Here is an 18725-nt window from a genome sequence, read left to right as displayed (position 1 = left end):
ATTAAGTAGGATTCTAGACTCTTTCTGGTATCTAATTAGCAAAGATGGCCTCATATTGCTAGTTTCGAGATCTGTACAGGGCAATATTGAATACATAGGTTTTCATTTGACATAATCTCTATGTGCATATACTAAGTATATAATGTCATTTTATATAGTTACATATAGCGTAAACGAAATTCTATCTCATAAACATACTATTACCTAACCTATTTATGTAATAAATAGTTATTAATATAAAACCACTAATTTAGTGCAGCAGTGATTATTGAGTCAAGCTTTCCTACCAAGCAACATGAAGTTTGAAATCAATTTTTCATACCTCTGAAGTCTTAAAGGCTATCCATATTAAATGCAATTGGTTCGAAAGAAACAATACAACACATCAATATTTTTAGTGTCTTGATTTCCATTAACACAGTCATTCTCATCTATAGTACTTTTTCTCAGACCTTTAGATACAGCATAAAGTCATCCAGCAGCATAGTTTGGAATGGTGTTTTGTTTATTAAACATACATAACTCTCATTCCTTTTATTTATGGAATAGTTATTTTGCTGGAAAAGAGGTAGTAGCTGGAAGAGAGTTAGGGACCATAGCTGAAAGGTTTGTGGTGATTTCACATCACTGGGAATTAAGCTGTTGGAGAGGGTGAAAGAGAAAAAGAGAGGTTCATTGTCATATACTTGTACAGGCCACTGCCCATTCTTCTAGAGGAGTATATTTTATTTATTATAAGTTGGTATTTCCTGAACCATACATTTCCATAAAATCTAAAGATAATCCTCTCTCTCCGCCTTTCTGCATTACAGCGTTTTCTGTGTTTGTGATGTTGTATATAATTACTATATCCCTTTGGCCTTTAATATGCATTGCAATTATTAAAAGGAAAAAAACAAAAGGCAACAACTCAAGAGCTATTTTCTACCTATATCAGTGTTCTTCGCTAGTATAAATGCAGTGATTCATGATGCATTTTACTGGGATTTGAAATTTTACAGGAGTCATCAAGACCGCCCTTCCAAACATGGATAGAGAGGCTAAAGACCAGTATTTGCTTGTTATTCAGGCAAAGGATATGGTTGGTCAAAACGGAGGACTCTCTGGAACCACGTCGGTCACCGTGACCCTAACTGATGTCAACGACAACCCGCCTCGCTTTCCTCGAAGTAAGCTGTTCTGTTGCACGTTGCAAGCACATTCGTTTTCCTTGCCAGATTATAAAAATGTCTTTAAAAAGGAGTTTTTCCAAATACTTCTCAAACAAATAATTATCTTAACTACATTCTCCCCCAGTTTTAGCAGAGGCATGACTTTTAATTCAGTAATATGGAATAATAAGGGTATTGAAAATAATTAGAAGTAATTATATCTTTGTATTACTTCTATCTTAAATATAATATGCTTTTTCTTTTGTTCACACTTTGAATACTAGACAGTTATGAAGTTTGTTTATGCATTAATCTTTTTATTCAAAGACATGCTACCCTTTACATTCTGTAAGTTATGAGGTTGTTGCCAATTAGTAACATTCAAATACGCTTCGTGAATTCTCTACGCTAAAAATATTGCTTTGTTTTTAAAGATAAAAATAAGAGTCCTGAACTTCACTTTTCATTCCACACTTTTTTCTAACCAGTTCATGTACCTTGAACATTCCTTCTGCTACCTACCACATCTTTTTAATGCAAATGCTCAGCATTTCAAAAGAAATCAGTCCAAAGAACCAGAAAACTGCATTCCCTCAATTTAGTTTCTTTGACCAAAGTGGCTTTTGTTTTAAACAAGAGGAAAAAAATAATTTCTTTAGGTAGAGCTGTCCTGATTGTAAAAAAGCATTTCATCTCACTCTCTTTTAGTTGCCTTTTTTCTGCTTTTTTGTAAATGTGTGTGGTATTTCTTTAGACTACTCAAGAAAATAAGGAAATCATACAAACTACAATGTTTTTAAATGCTTGTCTGATAGAAATAGGGAATTGAGCTCCCTTATGAACAGATCTTAAAGCTAATAATGTTAAACAAGGACACTTTCTCTGCAAATATGAGTGCCACCATGTTTTCCTTCAAATACTGCTTCTTTAGATGTTTTATTTTACATATTTTTAATATTTATATTGTTGTACAACAGACATTTCAATACCTCCTGGCAAAATAAAGAAAATTACACTAACTTTAACATTAAAAAAAAAGAACCTATCCTTAATTGTGTCCTTGATGGCTTACAATGGGGAGGAGAGGAGGATTGAAGAATAAAACAAAACAATTAATGCGATTATATTTGGCTGATAATAGAATTAGCTGTTTCTCTTTAACTATAGTGATAAGAATTGACACTTAAAATTTTGTGGTTTCAGTTGTCACGATTTGATAGGATAGAGCATGGATTTTCTAGCTGACTAGATACTCCCCTACTTATTAAAGTGAAGGAAGCCAAAAATATGTCATTAGATTTTTCATTTTGGCTGAGATTTTTCTCTACCATTTAGTTACTGTTCTAACCTTGAAATTTTTGGATTTTCCTAAGGACACTTGTAGATATGTGAAAGGGTCGCTCAAAAATAGTAAGTATGTGCTGTAATCATTTTTTAAAATCAGTAACAATTTATAAAATGTAGAAAATTGCAAAAGCAATCATTCTTAGCCTAGAATGTGGTCCCTTCGTATGGATACATTTTCCTTTCTCTGTTTCAAAGAGAATCCTTTCTTTTCTCCTCATAAGAAAGTGCACATGCACCACTGTTAGCAGCCAGAAGGAAATGGAAAAGGGGGGAGGAAGCAGGAAAAAGTAGATGATTAGAGGAAAACGGTGAAGGGACGTTTCCTAGTTTCAAAGGTGAAGGGGTGTTTCCTAGTTTCAAAGGGATGGTTGACGTACTTCATCTGCCTCCCAAACTGGCTTTTTAAAATTTTTATTTATTTATTTATTTATTTTTGAGGGGAGGGGTAGGGGGGAGTTGAGGGATGGTGAAGAGTTTTTACAAAAGAAAGTTTAAAAAAGTTACTATTCTTCTTTGGCTTCTCTTTCCTCCTGTTCAAATAACATTGCCTCTGCTCTTGTACCATTGTGCCCCAAATCAGTTCTACATCCAGCTCACACAAATAATTCTTATCCTTGGTAAATTTATGAGCTAAAAGAAGACTAATATTGACTTTCATCAGCTTCCTTGTCCAGTTTTCTGAAACTTTTGCAGCAAAAGATACTATTACGGAAATTCCAACATTGAGTAATCAGAACTATTTAGGCTTGGTTTTTGCCCATTCGAGGCCTAAGCTATACTATTTTAATTTTTTAATATTCAATATTTGTATTAATTGCATTTTAATTCTTTATAGTCAATACTCCATGTTAACTGTATTTATAATTATTTGAAATTTATCTTTACTATTAAAAGTAGCATATTTCTCAGCACTAGAAATGCCGGAATGGAGGATCTCCTCATGCCTTTCCCCAGGCCATCTGTTTCTGCTCTTACTTATTGATTATTATCTAATTATTTCCATGAAACTTCTTGAGGCTGCATGAAATTTGTCATTTGCCTCTTTTGCTTTGTTACCTTCTTTTTCAAAAAATAAAAACAAATTAAGCAAAGATGGTGCAAAATAGCCGAATAATTAAATTTTTATTGGTTAGTTTGGTGTAAGGTTTTGTTCATTTCTTGTTTTTAATTTCACAGGGTCGTACCAGTATAACGTCCCAGAATCATTGCCGGTGGCTTCCGTTGTGGCCAGAATTAAAGCTGCCGATGCAGATATAGGAGCTAATGCTGAAATGGAATACAAAATTGTGGATGGTGATGGATTCGGGATTTTCAAGATTTCTGTTGACAAAGATTCACAGGAAGGAATCATTACTGTACAGAAGGTAATATTTATTTTTGTTTCCTGTGAAGGTACTATCATAGAGATTATTGAGAAAACTTGTCTGCTCTGATGGAAGAACGTGTTAGACACATTGAATGGCTTTATGGGACCATTGTTATTTTAATTTTAGGAAAAAATGCTGTGCATTTATTTTTACGTGTCCGGATTGTAGAGAAAATTGAGTAACATGTAATTACACTCTATCAGTTCTATTCTCTGAGCAAACCCACAGCTCTTATCTAAGCTCTGTAACAGAAAAGCATATTGGCAAATGTGCCGTTTTAAATGACCTGCTTGGTGAGATGAATATTTTTTTAAATTAATTTTTATTGGAGTATAGTTGCTTTACAATGTTGTGTTAGTTTCTGCTGTACAGCGAAGTGAGTCAGCTATATGTATACATATATCCCCTCTTTTTTGGATTTCCTTCCCATTTAGGTCACCACAGAGCAGAGTTGAGTTCCCTGTGCTATACAATAGGTTCTCATTAGTTATCTGTTTTATACATAGAGTGTATATATGTCAATCCCAATCTCAACTCATCCCCCCCCCGAATATTCTTCTTTGTTGACTACTTTAGTAATGAAACCCTAAAATCATCCAGAAGCCTTTGTAAGCAACTAGACAAGCACTCCACATACATGAAAATAATATACATAAACTTGGAACTAGAAACTGAAATGTTATAGACTAGCTACATTATCAGCCATTCCTTTTTAATATTTATATTAACTGAAGTATTTGAAAAATTTATATAAACAGAGCATGGAAAGTTGTGAAGCCTATCATAATCCCTTAAAAAATAAGTGCAAAAGAGATTTAAAAAAATCTTTATAATCCAAAATAAAGACTGTTTGCCACATTAGCTCCCAACGCTGGTTAGATACGGGGGAAAGTGAGCTGGTAACTCCCTTTGATCTGTATAGATGTGATCCTTGACAAATGGTAAATTAAAAAGAAAAATCAAAAGGAATTGTTCCAGAATATAGTCTTATTTTCTCAAATGTTTGAAATACTAAAAATTAAAACATATATGAAAATGCCCACACTCAAGATACTGGGATTTTATGCCAGTGTAACAATCCAGGTGTATACCTCTGTAATGAACACTCCTCAATAATTAACACATCAATAAAGAAAGTTATATTTTAGTTGTTATAGGAAAACATATGTTCGATTTCAGGCCAATGGGCAAAACATTTCTGCAATTATTTCCAGTGGACAGCTGCTGTTTTAGCTCAGCTGGTGACAATCTGTCTAAAAAAGTTTTAACAAGTAGGCTAGGCCAACTCTTGGTAAAATGTTTTGTTTTGTTGTCTAAAATAAAAGGAATGCACTAAGGTGCAATGCTGCTCAAAGATTTCAGAGCTTCATCTGAAATCAATCTGCTCATATTCCAGAAGTTTTAAGTATATATTGAAATTATCTTATTGAACACATGTATATTTCATATAATGAGACAGCATAAATCATTGAAGAAATATATAAATACAAATATATATGTATTTGATATGAGATATTTGATTCAGTAATAGAAAAAATTTTATACTCAGTTCCTTGATATTTCTAGAAGTTTTAGAGAATTGTTTAAAAAAAAGCTATAAGAAAACTGGATAAAATGCATTTAATCTCACAGCATAAAACTCATTAAAAAAAACTACAAGGTAAAAATTAATGATAACTTACAATGATATAAAAGTCACATAAATAATTATTACTACTGTTCTAGGTAGTGGTTAATATCTGCTAGGATTTATCTTGAGTAATTTAAAGCCTTCTTACTTAATTCTCAAATCTCATGAAGGTATTATTAAGTACAGTGAACATATGGAATCATTATAGAATGTCCAACAAAAGAAAAAATGGTTAAATAATTTTTGATATTTCCAAATTGTAGAATCTTGTACATCATCAAAATGATGTGGTGACATTGTCTTAGCATATTAACTAATATGGGAAATGATTGTATAAAATATTACATGAAAAAAGCAGTATCCAAAATTTTACAGACCCTTTGTTTCAAATTTTCATTTATATAGAATAAAAATTGTAGGAAAATGTTAAAATGATAACAGTAATTGTTTCTGGATCTTCACTGTTTTTCAATATATAATATGCATTTGTTATTATAATTACAGTGTTACTAGATTCATAAGAATATTATTCAATGACCAAACCAAAATATATTTCATTAACAGCACTGTTTGATCTACTTTTAGTATTGATGCAAACTCTTGTCCAAATGCAGAAATATGTCACAGAGATGTCAGTCACTAGACTGAAATTTAATGTGTTGTTGAAGCTTTCTCAGGTTGTCCTCTGTCTAATGAATTAAGATTCAAAAACATTCCAAATCCTATAAGCATTTAGATTAATGGATTTAAAAAATTTTTGATACTAGAGATTTCTTCCCATGCACAGCCAAGTGAGTGATATTTGTACCTAATAAATGCCCAATAATTGGTAATTAAAAATTTATCAATCTGTCATTATATGGGAAGTTAGCTAAATGTTTCAATAATTTCTTATGCTAAATATGAGAGCAAAATTGTGTTATTTTCTGTTTAAATTATTGACAACGAAAAATAAGTTTTATTTTCTCCAGTGGCTTCTAATAGATGAATACTGTCTAATTTTTATTGCTTCTCCTCCTCTGTTTTCTTATATAATGTCAGTGATGGCCTTTGGATAATTAAGCACACTCAGTGTACAGGAAAATCTTGAGAGACAATGATGGTGGAAAATTTTACAATTTTACTGTTGTGGCATAAATAACCAGTAAAATGTTTAATATTTAATGAAGAGAATCTTGTTCACTTTGAACTCTGTAAAGCATAGAACCAAGTCGGATAATATCTACATAGAAATAAGTGGAAATAGCACCTCTTAGTTTTCTTCACGCTGAAAATCTTTAGTGTTAGCAAATGTTGCTTCACACTTTCCTCCTACCCTTTCTCCACACACTCCTGCATAAATAATAGATATCGAGGTAATTACGTGGTATACATCAGCCTAATTCTGATTTCCAAAGCTCCCTCTACCCACAGACTCCTTTTTAAAAATTATAGTTTTGCATTTTCTGCTCATATATTCCAATGCCTAACCAACCCAACACAGAGTTCTTACCGATATTGAAATAAACATAAAAATTGGCTTCTCTAAGAGTTAATTAAAAATAGTGGAAATGATATATTGGGTTGGCCAAAAAGTTTGTTTGGGTTTTTCTGTAACATCTTACGGAAAAACCCAAGTGAACTTTTTGGCCAACCCAATATTTACTTTGCAGTTCAAGCTTTAGTGATCAGTGAATTTTTTTCACTTGAAAAACTTGCTTATGGTATTAGAGGTTAATCTAGTTTTTAGATGAAAAAGTACTGTTACTTTGTAATATTTTAATTTTTGAGAAGTTTTTTATTTATTCAAAAATGCAATTCACATTTTATGTGCAGTGACTACACCTAGCACTGTACCTTAGTATTAGTTTTGTATTAATCCAGGGCTTCTCCTGTTTAAAAACCTCAAATAAGGCTCATATTCCAACTCCTTACATGGACATCTAAGAGCTAGTTTTGGACCCCTAGAATTATTTAGACTTATATTTACCAGATACATATCCCACTATTCCTAGTTTTATTCAAAGATCTAGAGTAGACACTAAGCCACTTTTAATTCCTAGAAGCAAAAATTTTCTTCTCGGTCTTCAAACGTTCCCTCCTGCAGGACTCACTTATGCTCCGCTTCTGTGCCCACTTACTGTTGCTCTTTTTTTTTTTTTTTTTTTTTTTTTTTTTGCGGGCCTCTTCTTTTTTACGCGGGCCTCTTACTGTTGTGGCCTCTCCCGTCGCGGAGCACAGGTTCCGGACGCGCAGGCTCAGCGGCCATGGCTCACGGGCCCGGACGCTCCGCGGCATGTGGGATCTTCCCGGACCGGGGCACGAACCCGTGTTCCCTGCATCGGCAGGCGGACTCTCAACCCCTGCGCCACCAGGGCAGCCCTGTTGCTCATCTTTTAAGACTGGAATATTGCTCCCATTCGTCCTTCTTTAAACCAAATAATTAAACAGGGGAAGTAAAATTGTCTGTACCACAATTTGTTTTTCTTGATCAAGGAAGGGTGTGTGTGCACGCATGTGTTTCCCTTCAATGTTGGGAGCTGGTCTAGTAAAAATGTATTACCATGGTTTTTTCATAAATTTAGCTGTGGTCCCAAAGATTTGGGCAAATATCTAAGTCTCTGTAGAAGTGTCCGAGAGAGCCCAAGCCCCATTTGCCAGCCTACTGGTTGGTCCCACCTAGTCTCTCAAAGATTTGAACATGACCTGAGAAAGGAGTTGCATAGTAGATGGATAACGCTAATCTCCAGGTAGACAGGGGAAGGGAGACTTTCTTATGGAGGTAACCACCTGTGCAGAGCTTTGTCATATGAGATAGCACGTTAAGCTCAGAGAACTAGAAATAGGGCCATTTTACTGGAGCACAGTGTGGGAGGAGGGGATGCTGGCATGAGATGAGGCAATGTAAGTGAATGGGCTCTTTGTGCCTCCTTTGCAAGGCCACTGTTACGTATATGTACAGTGCTTTGCAAATGAGAGTGGATTACAAATAAAAAATATTAAAAGGTATTTTACTTTCAGCTACAATAAAATATGCTATGGAATAGAAAATTATATTTGCTATTTTCTCTTGAACCCGTATTGTTGGGACTGTGATAATTCTAATTCAAAGCATTTCTTTTCAAAGCACTGAATTTTAATGATATTTATTTAAACATTTATTTAAAATATTATCACTTTCCTGGCTACAGTCAAGTAGCACACCTTTTTTACTGTTAAGTTTAAAGCCTTAAAGTCTTTTCTGGTTTCTTTTCTTGTCCCTTCTTGATCCATAATAGATCTTGTCTCTTTGTTTTTTTGTTTCGTGTTTTTTCCTACTCTTTGGCATTACCCTAAGATTGGTTATCATTGCTTCCCTCCAAAACTATTTTCATTGTTCCTGAGCTTTTTAATTTTTAAATCTATCCTTTTTTTAAAGAAATTGCTGTTCAAAACTCAACACTATTTTTATTATTCCAACTAGTTTGAAAAGAAGCTACTTTATACTAAGAGATTAAGACAGAGTGATACAACAAATTGAAAGGAAGTGGTAAAATCGTCAATGAGGTTATAGATTGAGAAAATTCTAAAAATTTATTGAAAAATTATTAGAATTAAGGAGGGCTTTCAGTAATGAGAACTACAGAAGTAAGTTACAGATCAGTAGCTCCATTATAGCTCATGAGAACATGTGTATGAGCTCTGGTCTTCAACCGAATGGCTTCAGCCCACTAGAAGTTGTGTGTGGAATGTCCATCCCTCTTGTCCGTTTCCCTAAACCTTCCATCTTAAAGCAGTGTGATCTCACAAAGGCAACCTTTATTCCCAAATCCAAGTGCTTTTCCATCATGAAGCCAACAGTCTCTTGATTCTCAATTTCAGAAGAGTGTCTTTGTTTACATTTTTTTTTTTTTTAACTAAACTCTCTTTGGAGTGTTTTTCTCAGAATGAAGGAAGTCCGTTCTGAAGATTTGCTGATTCTCTCTGTTAAGAACTTAACAACTACTTACGACGCTCAAGGACAGGATTTTGATTTTCAGTTCTACTTATCAAAATTTCAGTAAATGGGGGTCTATATTCCATTCCAGCTAAAACATTTCCAGAGACCCCTCCGAGTTGAGCAGAGTCTGAGAAAACATATATGAGTCCCATAAGTTCAGTATTCTTTTCATGACCAGATAATAGGAGAATCATTTGTGAAATCTAGAATGGATTTCTGAATCTGAGTCACAAGAGCATTCTGATTAAAACTAAGAAATTCTGAAAGAAGACAAATGAAGCCTTCTTCCATTGTTCTCAGAATATTTTAAAATTTTCACTGAGATAAACTAGAGAATGCTATGGACAGTCCATAAATATGAACTGTTTGTTCATAGGTTTTCCAGGCTTTCCTGACTATAGGAAAACCTTTACAACCAGGCACTGCTAAGATGTTGATGAGCTTTTTGTTAAAGACATAAGTATATTTGTTCTGATGATGTGTGTCTCAGAGTATTACTTCACATTTGGATAATAGAGTTCCTATGTCCATTTAGATAGTCATTTCTATTGGAATTAAGTTATTTTGTACCTGTGAACCATGCTTGATAATCATCTGAACTTATTTTCTCTCTACTCTATAGTATAATAAAACTTTAGTCCGTTGCTTTCTCATAAACAATGCACTGTCATGGTTATAATGAGATTTATTCCAGTTTGAGCAAATTATTATCATATTTTGAAACATCTACATATGCTATACTTGCATAGGGTGAACTTGGGAGCAGGGAGAGAAGAACAGAAAAACAATCTTTTTCTAAAACATATGCTAGAAAAAGAAAAAGAAGTACATAATTGTAAAAAGTTATCTTCAGGTATGCTATTCTTGCTCCAATGTCTTATATAGAAATATAAATTCTGCATATGACCAAATATGCAGAATCCACAAGGCTAAAGATTTGTATAGATGTTACCATAGAATTATTTTTTCAGAATTCAATTATCCTTTCTATACATTAAGAATAGACATGCTGGGCTTCCCTGGTGGCGCAGTGGTTGAGAGTCCGCCTGCCGATGCAGGGGACACGGGGTTCGTGCCCCTGTCCGGGAAGATCCCACATGCCGCGGAGCGGCTGGGCCCGTGAGCCATGGCCGCTGAGCCTGCGCATCTGGAGCCTGTGCTCCGCAACGGGAGAGGCCACAATGGTGAGAGGCCCGCGTACCGAAAAAAAAAAAAAAAATTCACCAAGCATAAACATAAGTATTATCCCATGTGAGTGAAAACTGTGTCTTTCTTTCTACCTAGAATTCTTTCTGTTTACATTTCCCCATCATAATTTACAATGTAGCAAATTCTATTTTTCCTTTGAGGTATGGCAGTCTTATCTTTAACGTACTTCAGTTTTCAATGTAAGACCTCAGTTGGGATTACCTGTGGAATTGTGCTTCTATAAAATACTACATAGAGTTACAGTACAGTAAAAAATGAGCATTTTTCAAAATGCATTTCCTGTGAAGGATAAGTACACACCCATTTTCTAGCACGGGGATGACTTGTACGGTGGCTGATATCATACTGTCAAATAACATATTTAAGCTTCTTCAGGCCCATTCTTGCTGTGCTATCTTCATAATCTCCTCATTTTCCATACCCTAAAATAAGGTTGAATGAAGTCAAAACCATCAAATAATAGAGCATTGTTGGGGAGGTATTGATAACATGGCCTCCATTCCCTGTGGGAGAGGAAGGGTTAGAATATGCCACATCCTGTCAAACTTCCACTCAGCTGCACAGATTTCTGAGCTCTGGGTTTGCTGTCTTGTTATTGAGACGCGTCCTTTGTCTGCTGCTTGCGGTAATTCCCAGAGTCAAGTATGTATTTCCGTATTTCATAAATGCTGTTGATGTGTGGTAGAGGAAAATGAAACCAACATTTCCCATTTATTTTTCTTCTTTTCATTACATTTTTTTCTTTCAAAGATGTTGTTTAAGTAATCCTGCCGCTGTGGATGCACATTCCTCAAAATGGAGGAAAGATATGTGTCTCCTTTGACTGTGAAAAAGCATACATTTTGGATTTTAGTTTTAGATTAATACAATAACTCTAATTTAGTGAACATCTGAATTTCAGATTATATTTTCCAATTTGTTCCACCCATTGTTACTGTGTATATATAAGTGGATCCTAACATCGTCTTAATCATCGTGCACATGGGTGCATGTGTATAGACTGTTCTCTACATATTTCGAGTATAATAAACGAGTATAAATTTACTCGTTTTCGAATAGTCAAGATTAGAGATGAATTTAGGGTCTTAAAAAAATGAGATAGCAACACTCTTTGAAGAAAGTTGATCAAAGAGACTAAGACCCTGTTCCTTAGGAGTATTTTCCATTTTCTTTGATTTGGGCAGTTATCAGAGCAATCTTCTCAGAATATGTGTATGTCAAAGACATATTCCAGTGAGCCCTTCATGGTTTTTTGTTTCATTTTGTTTTGTTTCGCTTAGTACAAGTCACAGATAATGCACAGTTTTCCTTATTTCTGTCTTTTTCCATGGTGTGTTGTTTCCTAGATTAGTTTCAATGGGTAGGATTCCAAGAAAGAGATATTTAAGAAGTAGATAAAAGGGGATTTAGTGATTACCTAAGGAAAATTGGGGAGAGAATTTAAGGATAAAACTAATGATTCTAGTATGAGTAGCTAGATGAAAAATGTGCTATTCCTTTAGAATGGGAGTGTGGAGGTGATTAAAATGGTTTGGAATATATTTGCATTACCTGTGATATCTAGGTAACTATTTCTAGAAGGTCATGAATGAGGGTTTATAGCTTAGAGGAGAGATCTAGAGTACAAACTTAGGTTTGGGGGTCATAGCGTATGCATGGCAATTAAACTGAAAGGGACGACTGAGAACATCATAGAGCATGCATATAAAAGGAGGGAAAGAATGCTTTAGACATTACTTGGTGAAACTGACAAATTTAAGTTAGGGCAGAGAAAGATTCAGAAAAGGCAATTTATTGTATTCTTCTAGGATTAAGATATTTTAAGAGAATTTAAAAATAACTGATCAACAAAGCAAATAAATAATTCATATTTAGATCAATAAAAAGAATTGCATATATTGTCAGTAGAGGAAGGGGATCGATGGATCCTGGAATCTATGTTATATAGTAAAGACAGGACATAACCAATAAGGGAATGATAAGAGTCAAAGGCCTGGAGTTCAAGGAAATTTCCACGTCTAGATCTGATCTCTCTGCCACTAGTTCATTTGGTCATTTCAAGTCTGTTTTGGTTCATTTTCCCTGGGTATGCAGCCATCACATGTCAGAAAGTGAAGTCACCCACTTTTATTCTCTTCCTCTTTGTGATTGTATCAGCTGCTACCTAACAAGTCATCCCAAAGCTGGTGCTTTAAAACGTTATTTCTTTAGGTCCTGATTTCATGGGTCAGCAGTTTGGTGGGGCCTCTGCAGGGTGGTCTTACGAGGGCTCACACATGGGTCAGAGGTCAGCTACTCGTGAGCTTGGTGGGTCTGCCTCTGTAGAGGTGGCTGTCTGTCTGCTGGAATGACAAGAGAGGCTGGAAGTGTGCCTTCCAGCAGCCGGCAGCTAACCTGGCTTTGTTCCATGAATGGCAAGAACAAAAGCTCCATGGTCTCCTGAAGCTGATTTCCGGAACCGACACAACATCACTTCCACCACATTATATTGATCGAAGCAAGACCAGGTGACCCAGATTCAAGGAGTGATGGGGGGGAAATACATGAAGAGAGAGGAGCTATAAAATATTGTGGATACTGTGAAAGAAGAAAAAAGATTTTGGGTCCCAGCTCTGCTCCAGAGAAACTAAAAAACCTTCAGGTTACATTTACATGAAGTGGCAAAGGTAAGGGTGAATCTCCTCTCCACTGTCAGCATTACTCACAGAGTAACTGTGTGGATCAAGGTTAATTAATAGTTGCCACTATTTTATAAAGGTCCCCAGGAAAACATAAACTAAACTGTCTTTGGGTCATAATCTGGATTCAGCTTCCCTGAAAATGATCGAGACCCTTTCATGGAAGTTCCTGGTCCAGTTAGTAGTGCATGCTGGGAAATATGGACCTCAGCACAGTAAGGGAATCAATCTGAGCTATACTGTGAACCAGGTTTTTGATGCTAGGCAGGAATATAGTCATTTGCAAGGCTTGTTTTCTACCTTCTGCTTATAGAATCCAAACAGCCTACCTAAATTCACTCTTAGAACTATAACCTGCGCAGGGTAAGGACTATATAAATGTGTATTGTTCATGGGAAATACATTTAGCCATCTGTGGTACTGCCTCTTTGTAGACAAGTGCAATTAGCAATTTGAAATGTGTGTGCATTTAGTTGGTGGTCATAGAATTTTTTTAAAAAATTGTTACAAAATGGAGATGTGTTAGGAGACCTGCTTGAATTGCTTTTTAAAAAATATTCAGTGATCTTTATATCTAGGTTAAAATGTTAACGTAAGTACTCTTGGAGGTCAGAGGGCACTCGTGGAGCTAGATAATGGAAATAATATTTCCTGATATTAGTATCCTTATTTTATTCCTAATACCTTTAGATAATTTAATGTCTTAGACTTAAACATTTCTGCAGTTATTCATAAACCGGACCCTTTCTCAGGGTCCCAGTTTACCTGTAGAGCACCAGATACTTTCTATGTAGTGGAAATGATCTTTGCAAAATGTGAATGTTTGTATCAAGCACCTGAGAAGCAGCTGTGTTAAACTATGGGTTTTTTTGAAAGTTAAAATAATGACTCATAAAAATGTACAATGGACATGGAGACGCCCAGTAAGTTTTTACTGCTTCTTCTAAATTTGCTTTTACTCATTTTGCTATTTTTCAAATAATTTATTCTTAGATTTTTTTTTTCTTTTTTCTTTCTTCATTCAGCAGTCAGTCAATCTCTGTCCTATCTAAGACAGTTGTTACCTACTTGTAACAACTGGTAACCTACCTACCTACCTGTGTAAGATTATACATTTGGCTTCTCTCATAGATCTCAAAGCCTAGCACAGTGAGACAGACAAGGGTCAGTCCCTTGTAGAGGACACCCACAGAGCTGGCGAAACTTCCAGAGGTCTTCTCCCCCTTCACACCTGAGCCTCTCTGAGGGCATCAATGTGGACCATTCTATACATAATTATTACATATATATATATATAACAATTATGTGTGTGTGTGTGTGTGTATATATATATATAACAATTTAGAACACATCTTTCTCTTCCCTTCTTCCCTATAAAAAAATAACCTGTTGCCCAAATCTGGATATAGGTTTTGTGATTCACACAAATTTCAAGACAGGTAAAAGCTGCACGCTGCTGATAAAATCACTTGTAGCTGTGAAAGCAAAAATGTCACTGGACAGAGTTAAACAAGTAAGACAGACCTCAAGGATGTTGCAGTTAGGAGAGAGAGATGAGAATTCAGTGTAAACTCAACGCAGGTGAAACAAAGGCCTGGAGAATTTTTTAAGAGCTGGAGTATGTGTGTGTGTGTGTGTGTGTGTGTGTGTGTGTGTGTAATGGGGGCAGGGGTGTAGGTGACACTGTGTTTGCTTTACACAAAGGAAAAGTAAATTTTCTTGTATTTTCCTGATAGCAGGTAGTTTTGTAACTTGGAGCAAGACTCTTGCTGAAGATTGGTTCTAAGAAAAGGTAGGTCAGGGGCCTAGAGTCAGGAAGAAGCCTGTCTACATTTAGTCAAGCTGACAGAGATAATAAAGCCTTCTTGGGCATAACCCAGGAACAGGGGGAAATAAAGGCAGTAGTGCAGTTGTGCATAATAATGGCGTTTTTTGCTTTTGGAAAGTACTTAGGGAACAACTTTAGAATTCTTATTGTATATAAATGTACAAAATTGTTCTTTGCTGAGATACCTTGTCCAAGGTTGTAGATTACGTCTAAGGTTCTGGGTAAGTAGATTTATTTGGAATAAATTAATCATAAAGGGAAAGTTATGATTGTGGGTTCTTTTCCATTGGTACAGTTACATTTAAGCCCATTTACGTAGGAAAAATGATTTATATTGATTTGATCAAGTAGGGAGGATATTGAAAGCAACAGAGTATATGCTTTGATCCCAAAGACAGCTAGAAGCTCCAGAGAAAGAAATGCTTTTAAAGATGATGAATGGTCTCAGTTCTTTTGTACAAAATCAGTATTAAACATAAGACACTATATACATAGTCTCAATGTGCATACACACACACACACACACACACACACATACACACACACACCCCAGCCCCAATGGTACCATGCCGTGGTTACAGGAACAGAAGGAAGAATTTCCTGAATGATGTAACTTGGATCAGTCCCTGAAACATCAACAACAGCATTGGCCCAAAGTACAAGATCTAAAGGAGGTCATTGAGCTTAACGAGAACGTGTTTGGCTATAGACCAGAAGGCGAGCTATATGCAGAAAGAAAAATGCAGTGTAATGATTTTATTAAATGAATTCAAGATGATATTTTAACTTAGGTTTTTACTATTGAGGAAGTTAAAAATGGCAGGGGAGAACTGATGAGTCTCCACTGTTTATGATAGTTAATTGTTTTGAATGTAACAGATGAATATTATAAACTGACTTTGCCAAAGATATAGGCCGAGGTGTCATGGGGGAAACAGAAGAGAAAGACATAATCTTTACTTTCCATTTGATTTGCTCATAATCTAGCCGGAAATCATGGCGCTAATAATAGTATAGTAGTAACAGCAAATGCTTATACAGTAATTACTCTGTGTCCATGACTGTTCCAGCTGCTTTAAATTTATAAATAATTTACAGCAACCCTACTTACTTGGTGAGGTAGGCAGATACCTAGATGTGATAATGCCATACACCATGAGTCCCTAATTGCTCTTAGAGTTTGAACAATGCCTGCTTGTTCTAGCAGAAACGGCATGGGTGGTGGACAGATGTGGCTTGGAATTCAGGTAGTGTGTCTGCCCCTAAGTACACATAAAATTTTGGGCTTTCACTGGAGCTCTTTGCTATTTAGTTTCAATAATACCAACCTTCTTCTGTCTTTTAAAATGCACATTAAAGATGTGTGTAAAATTTTTTTTGGAGTTAGCTCTCTATAAATATAAAGAAGTTTTAGTTTTAGGTGAGGGGATTATGAGATCACTCATAAAGGAGAAAATAGCTGGTCTCCAAAAGATTTCAGTAAGAAAAATGGCAGACAAAGTTATATGAGAAGGAGGGAGCAGCAGGTGATGCAAACTAGAAGGGACAAAGTATGCTGTTTATAGTGAATAGTTCATTTTAATTGTAGTAAAAAGAAAAGGTGGGAGGAAGAGGGGTGAACCTCTGATCTGGAAAGAGAAGCATATTATTTGGGGCTCCTTAGACCACGGATTGGCAAACAACTGCCTGCCTGTCTCTGGACAGCTCAAGAGCTAAGGATGGTTTTACATTTTTAAGTGACTGAAAAAAATTTTAAAAAAGGATATGTGAAAGTTAGATAGAATTCAGCAGACTTCCGTGTCTGTAAACGAAGTGTTACTGGCACACAGCCAAGGTAGTCCATTTACCTGTGGCCAAGGACCCGGTGCCTGCAGCCTAAATATTTACTATCTGGTCTTTACAGGAAAATTTTGCTGACCCCTGTCTTAGTTATAATGCTTACGGTTTCAGTCCTAAAGTTCAGCATCCTTTGATGGCAATACATTTCAACAACCCTATTTGATAGCTTAGGAAAGAGTATGTCCAACAAGCTGCTTTCTCTTTCAGCATCTCTGACATAGATGTCACTTGACAGATGAAAAAGCAACTTCTCTGTGGCATCCCTAGTTGGGGTCAAAGTGACAATAATTGGTTTCAGGTTCTTTAATAATCCTACGTATTTATTTTCTTGTGAGCTGCAGCTTGAACTGTGTTTTGGTCAAATTTCCAAATATATCTAGTCTCCCATGCTACGTAGTTTCAAGTATTGAATAGAATCTGTTTAGACATTACCTTTCTCTCCTTCCCTTTCCTTCTTCTTTGTCTTTCCCCAGTTATTATTTTAACTTCTTTCGCCGAGTATAACCTTGCTCATTAAATCTAATAGTTACGGAACGGATTGCTTTTGTAGAAATCAATAAGAAAGAGAAACAGGAATTAACGTTTTATGGCAAAAGCCTTTTCTTCAATTTGCTTAACAGTCCTATCCGTCACGCCACACCCTTCTTTGCAAACTAGTCTGGCTGATTCCGGTTTGCTCTGAAAATCATTTTGTGTGGTACTTCCTTCCGTCTGGAACCTTGATTCCTAGGCTTTCATATGAATTCTTTCATTGCTCGATTTTCAGAATAGCTTTTAGGCAACCAATCATCACGCGTGATCCTGTGTTTCTTTATGACTTGGCAGCATCCAGATGTCTTTACTGCATGTTGTTGCCTTTTAGACACATTTAAAAAACAACAAGTTGCCATAAAATAATTGCATTCATTTGTGCAGTAAATGTAAATTATTCTTTCATAAGTCAGTCAATCTTTTACTTGAATACAGAAGGACTAGCTGTCCCTTTGGTAAACCGGAATGAATATCTTAAAAGTTGTGGTTTTGGACTTCCCTGGCAGCACAGTGGTTGAGAATCAGCCTGCCAATGCAGGGGACACGGGTTTGATCCCTGGCCTGGGAAGATCCCCCATGCCACGGAGCAACTAAACCCATGCACCACAACTACTGAGCCTGCGCTCCAGAGCCCGCGAGCCACAACTACTGAGCCTGCGTGCCACAACTACCAAAGCGCACGCGCCTAGAGCCCGTGCTCCGCAACAAGAGAAGCCACCGCGATGAGAAGCCTGCACACTGCACCAAAGAGTAGCCCCTGCTCACCGCAACTAGAGAAAAGCCCGCGCGCAGCAACGAAGACCCAACACAGCCAAAAATAAATTAATTAAATTTTAAAAAAAGTTGTGGTTTTGAGTCAATTGAAAAGGAGATGGTAAACAGGGTGTTTGGTTTTTTTTTACATAGTCTATCTTACATAGACACATAATATATAAAAGTAATATTTCTCTCCTAATTTATCAGTTTTATAAATATTATAAGAGCAAACTAAGGGGATTCCCTGAAGGTCCAGTGGTTAGGACTCCACACTTCCACTGCCGAGGGCACGGGTTCAGTCCCTGGTTGGGGAACTAAGATCCTGCAAGGTGCATGGCGTGGCCAAAAAATAAAAATAAAAAAGACTACAAGCTGAATAGGTTCATATTCATGCGATGTGTGAGTATGTTTAGAGCGTCTTAAGTAAAGGC

At 36.0% G+C, this 18725-nt stretch overlaps 1 protein-coding gene across 1 annotated transcript in view; it reads left to right on the top strand.

The window, feature by feature from the left end:
* The window catches only part of CDH7 (cadherin 7), a gene marked incomplete at both ends in the record, with an annotated part of 110365 nt that overhangs the window by 53753 nt on the left and 37887 nt on the right, over positions 1-18725 (top strand). Inside the window, 2 exons of the mRNA XM_082852862.1 lie at positions 1002-1169; positions 3675-3862. Of these exons, the coding sequence (XP_082708988.1) occupies positions 1002-1169; positions 3675-3862 (356 nt within the window). The remainder of the gene's footprint in view (positions 1-1001; positions 1170-3674; positions 3863-18725) is intronic.

The sequence above is a fragment of the Leucopleurus acutus genome, assembly GCF_964270905.1.
Source record: "Leucopleurus acutus genome assembly, chromosome: 13".
NCBI classification, from domain to species: domain Eukaryota; kingdom Metazoa; phylum Chordata; class Mammalia; order Artiodactyla; family Delphinidae; genus Leucopleurus; species Leucopleurus acutus.
This window is presented reverse-complemented; position numbering and strand designations above follow the sequence as displayed.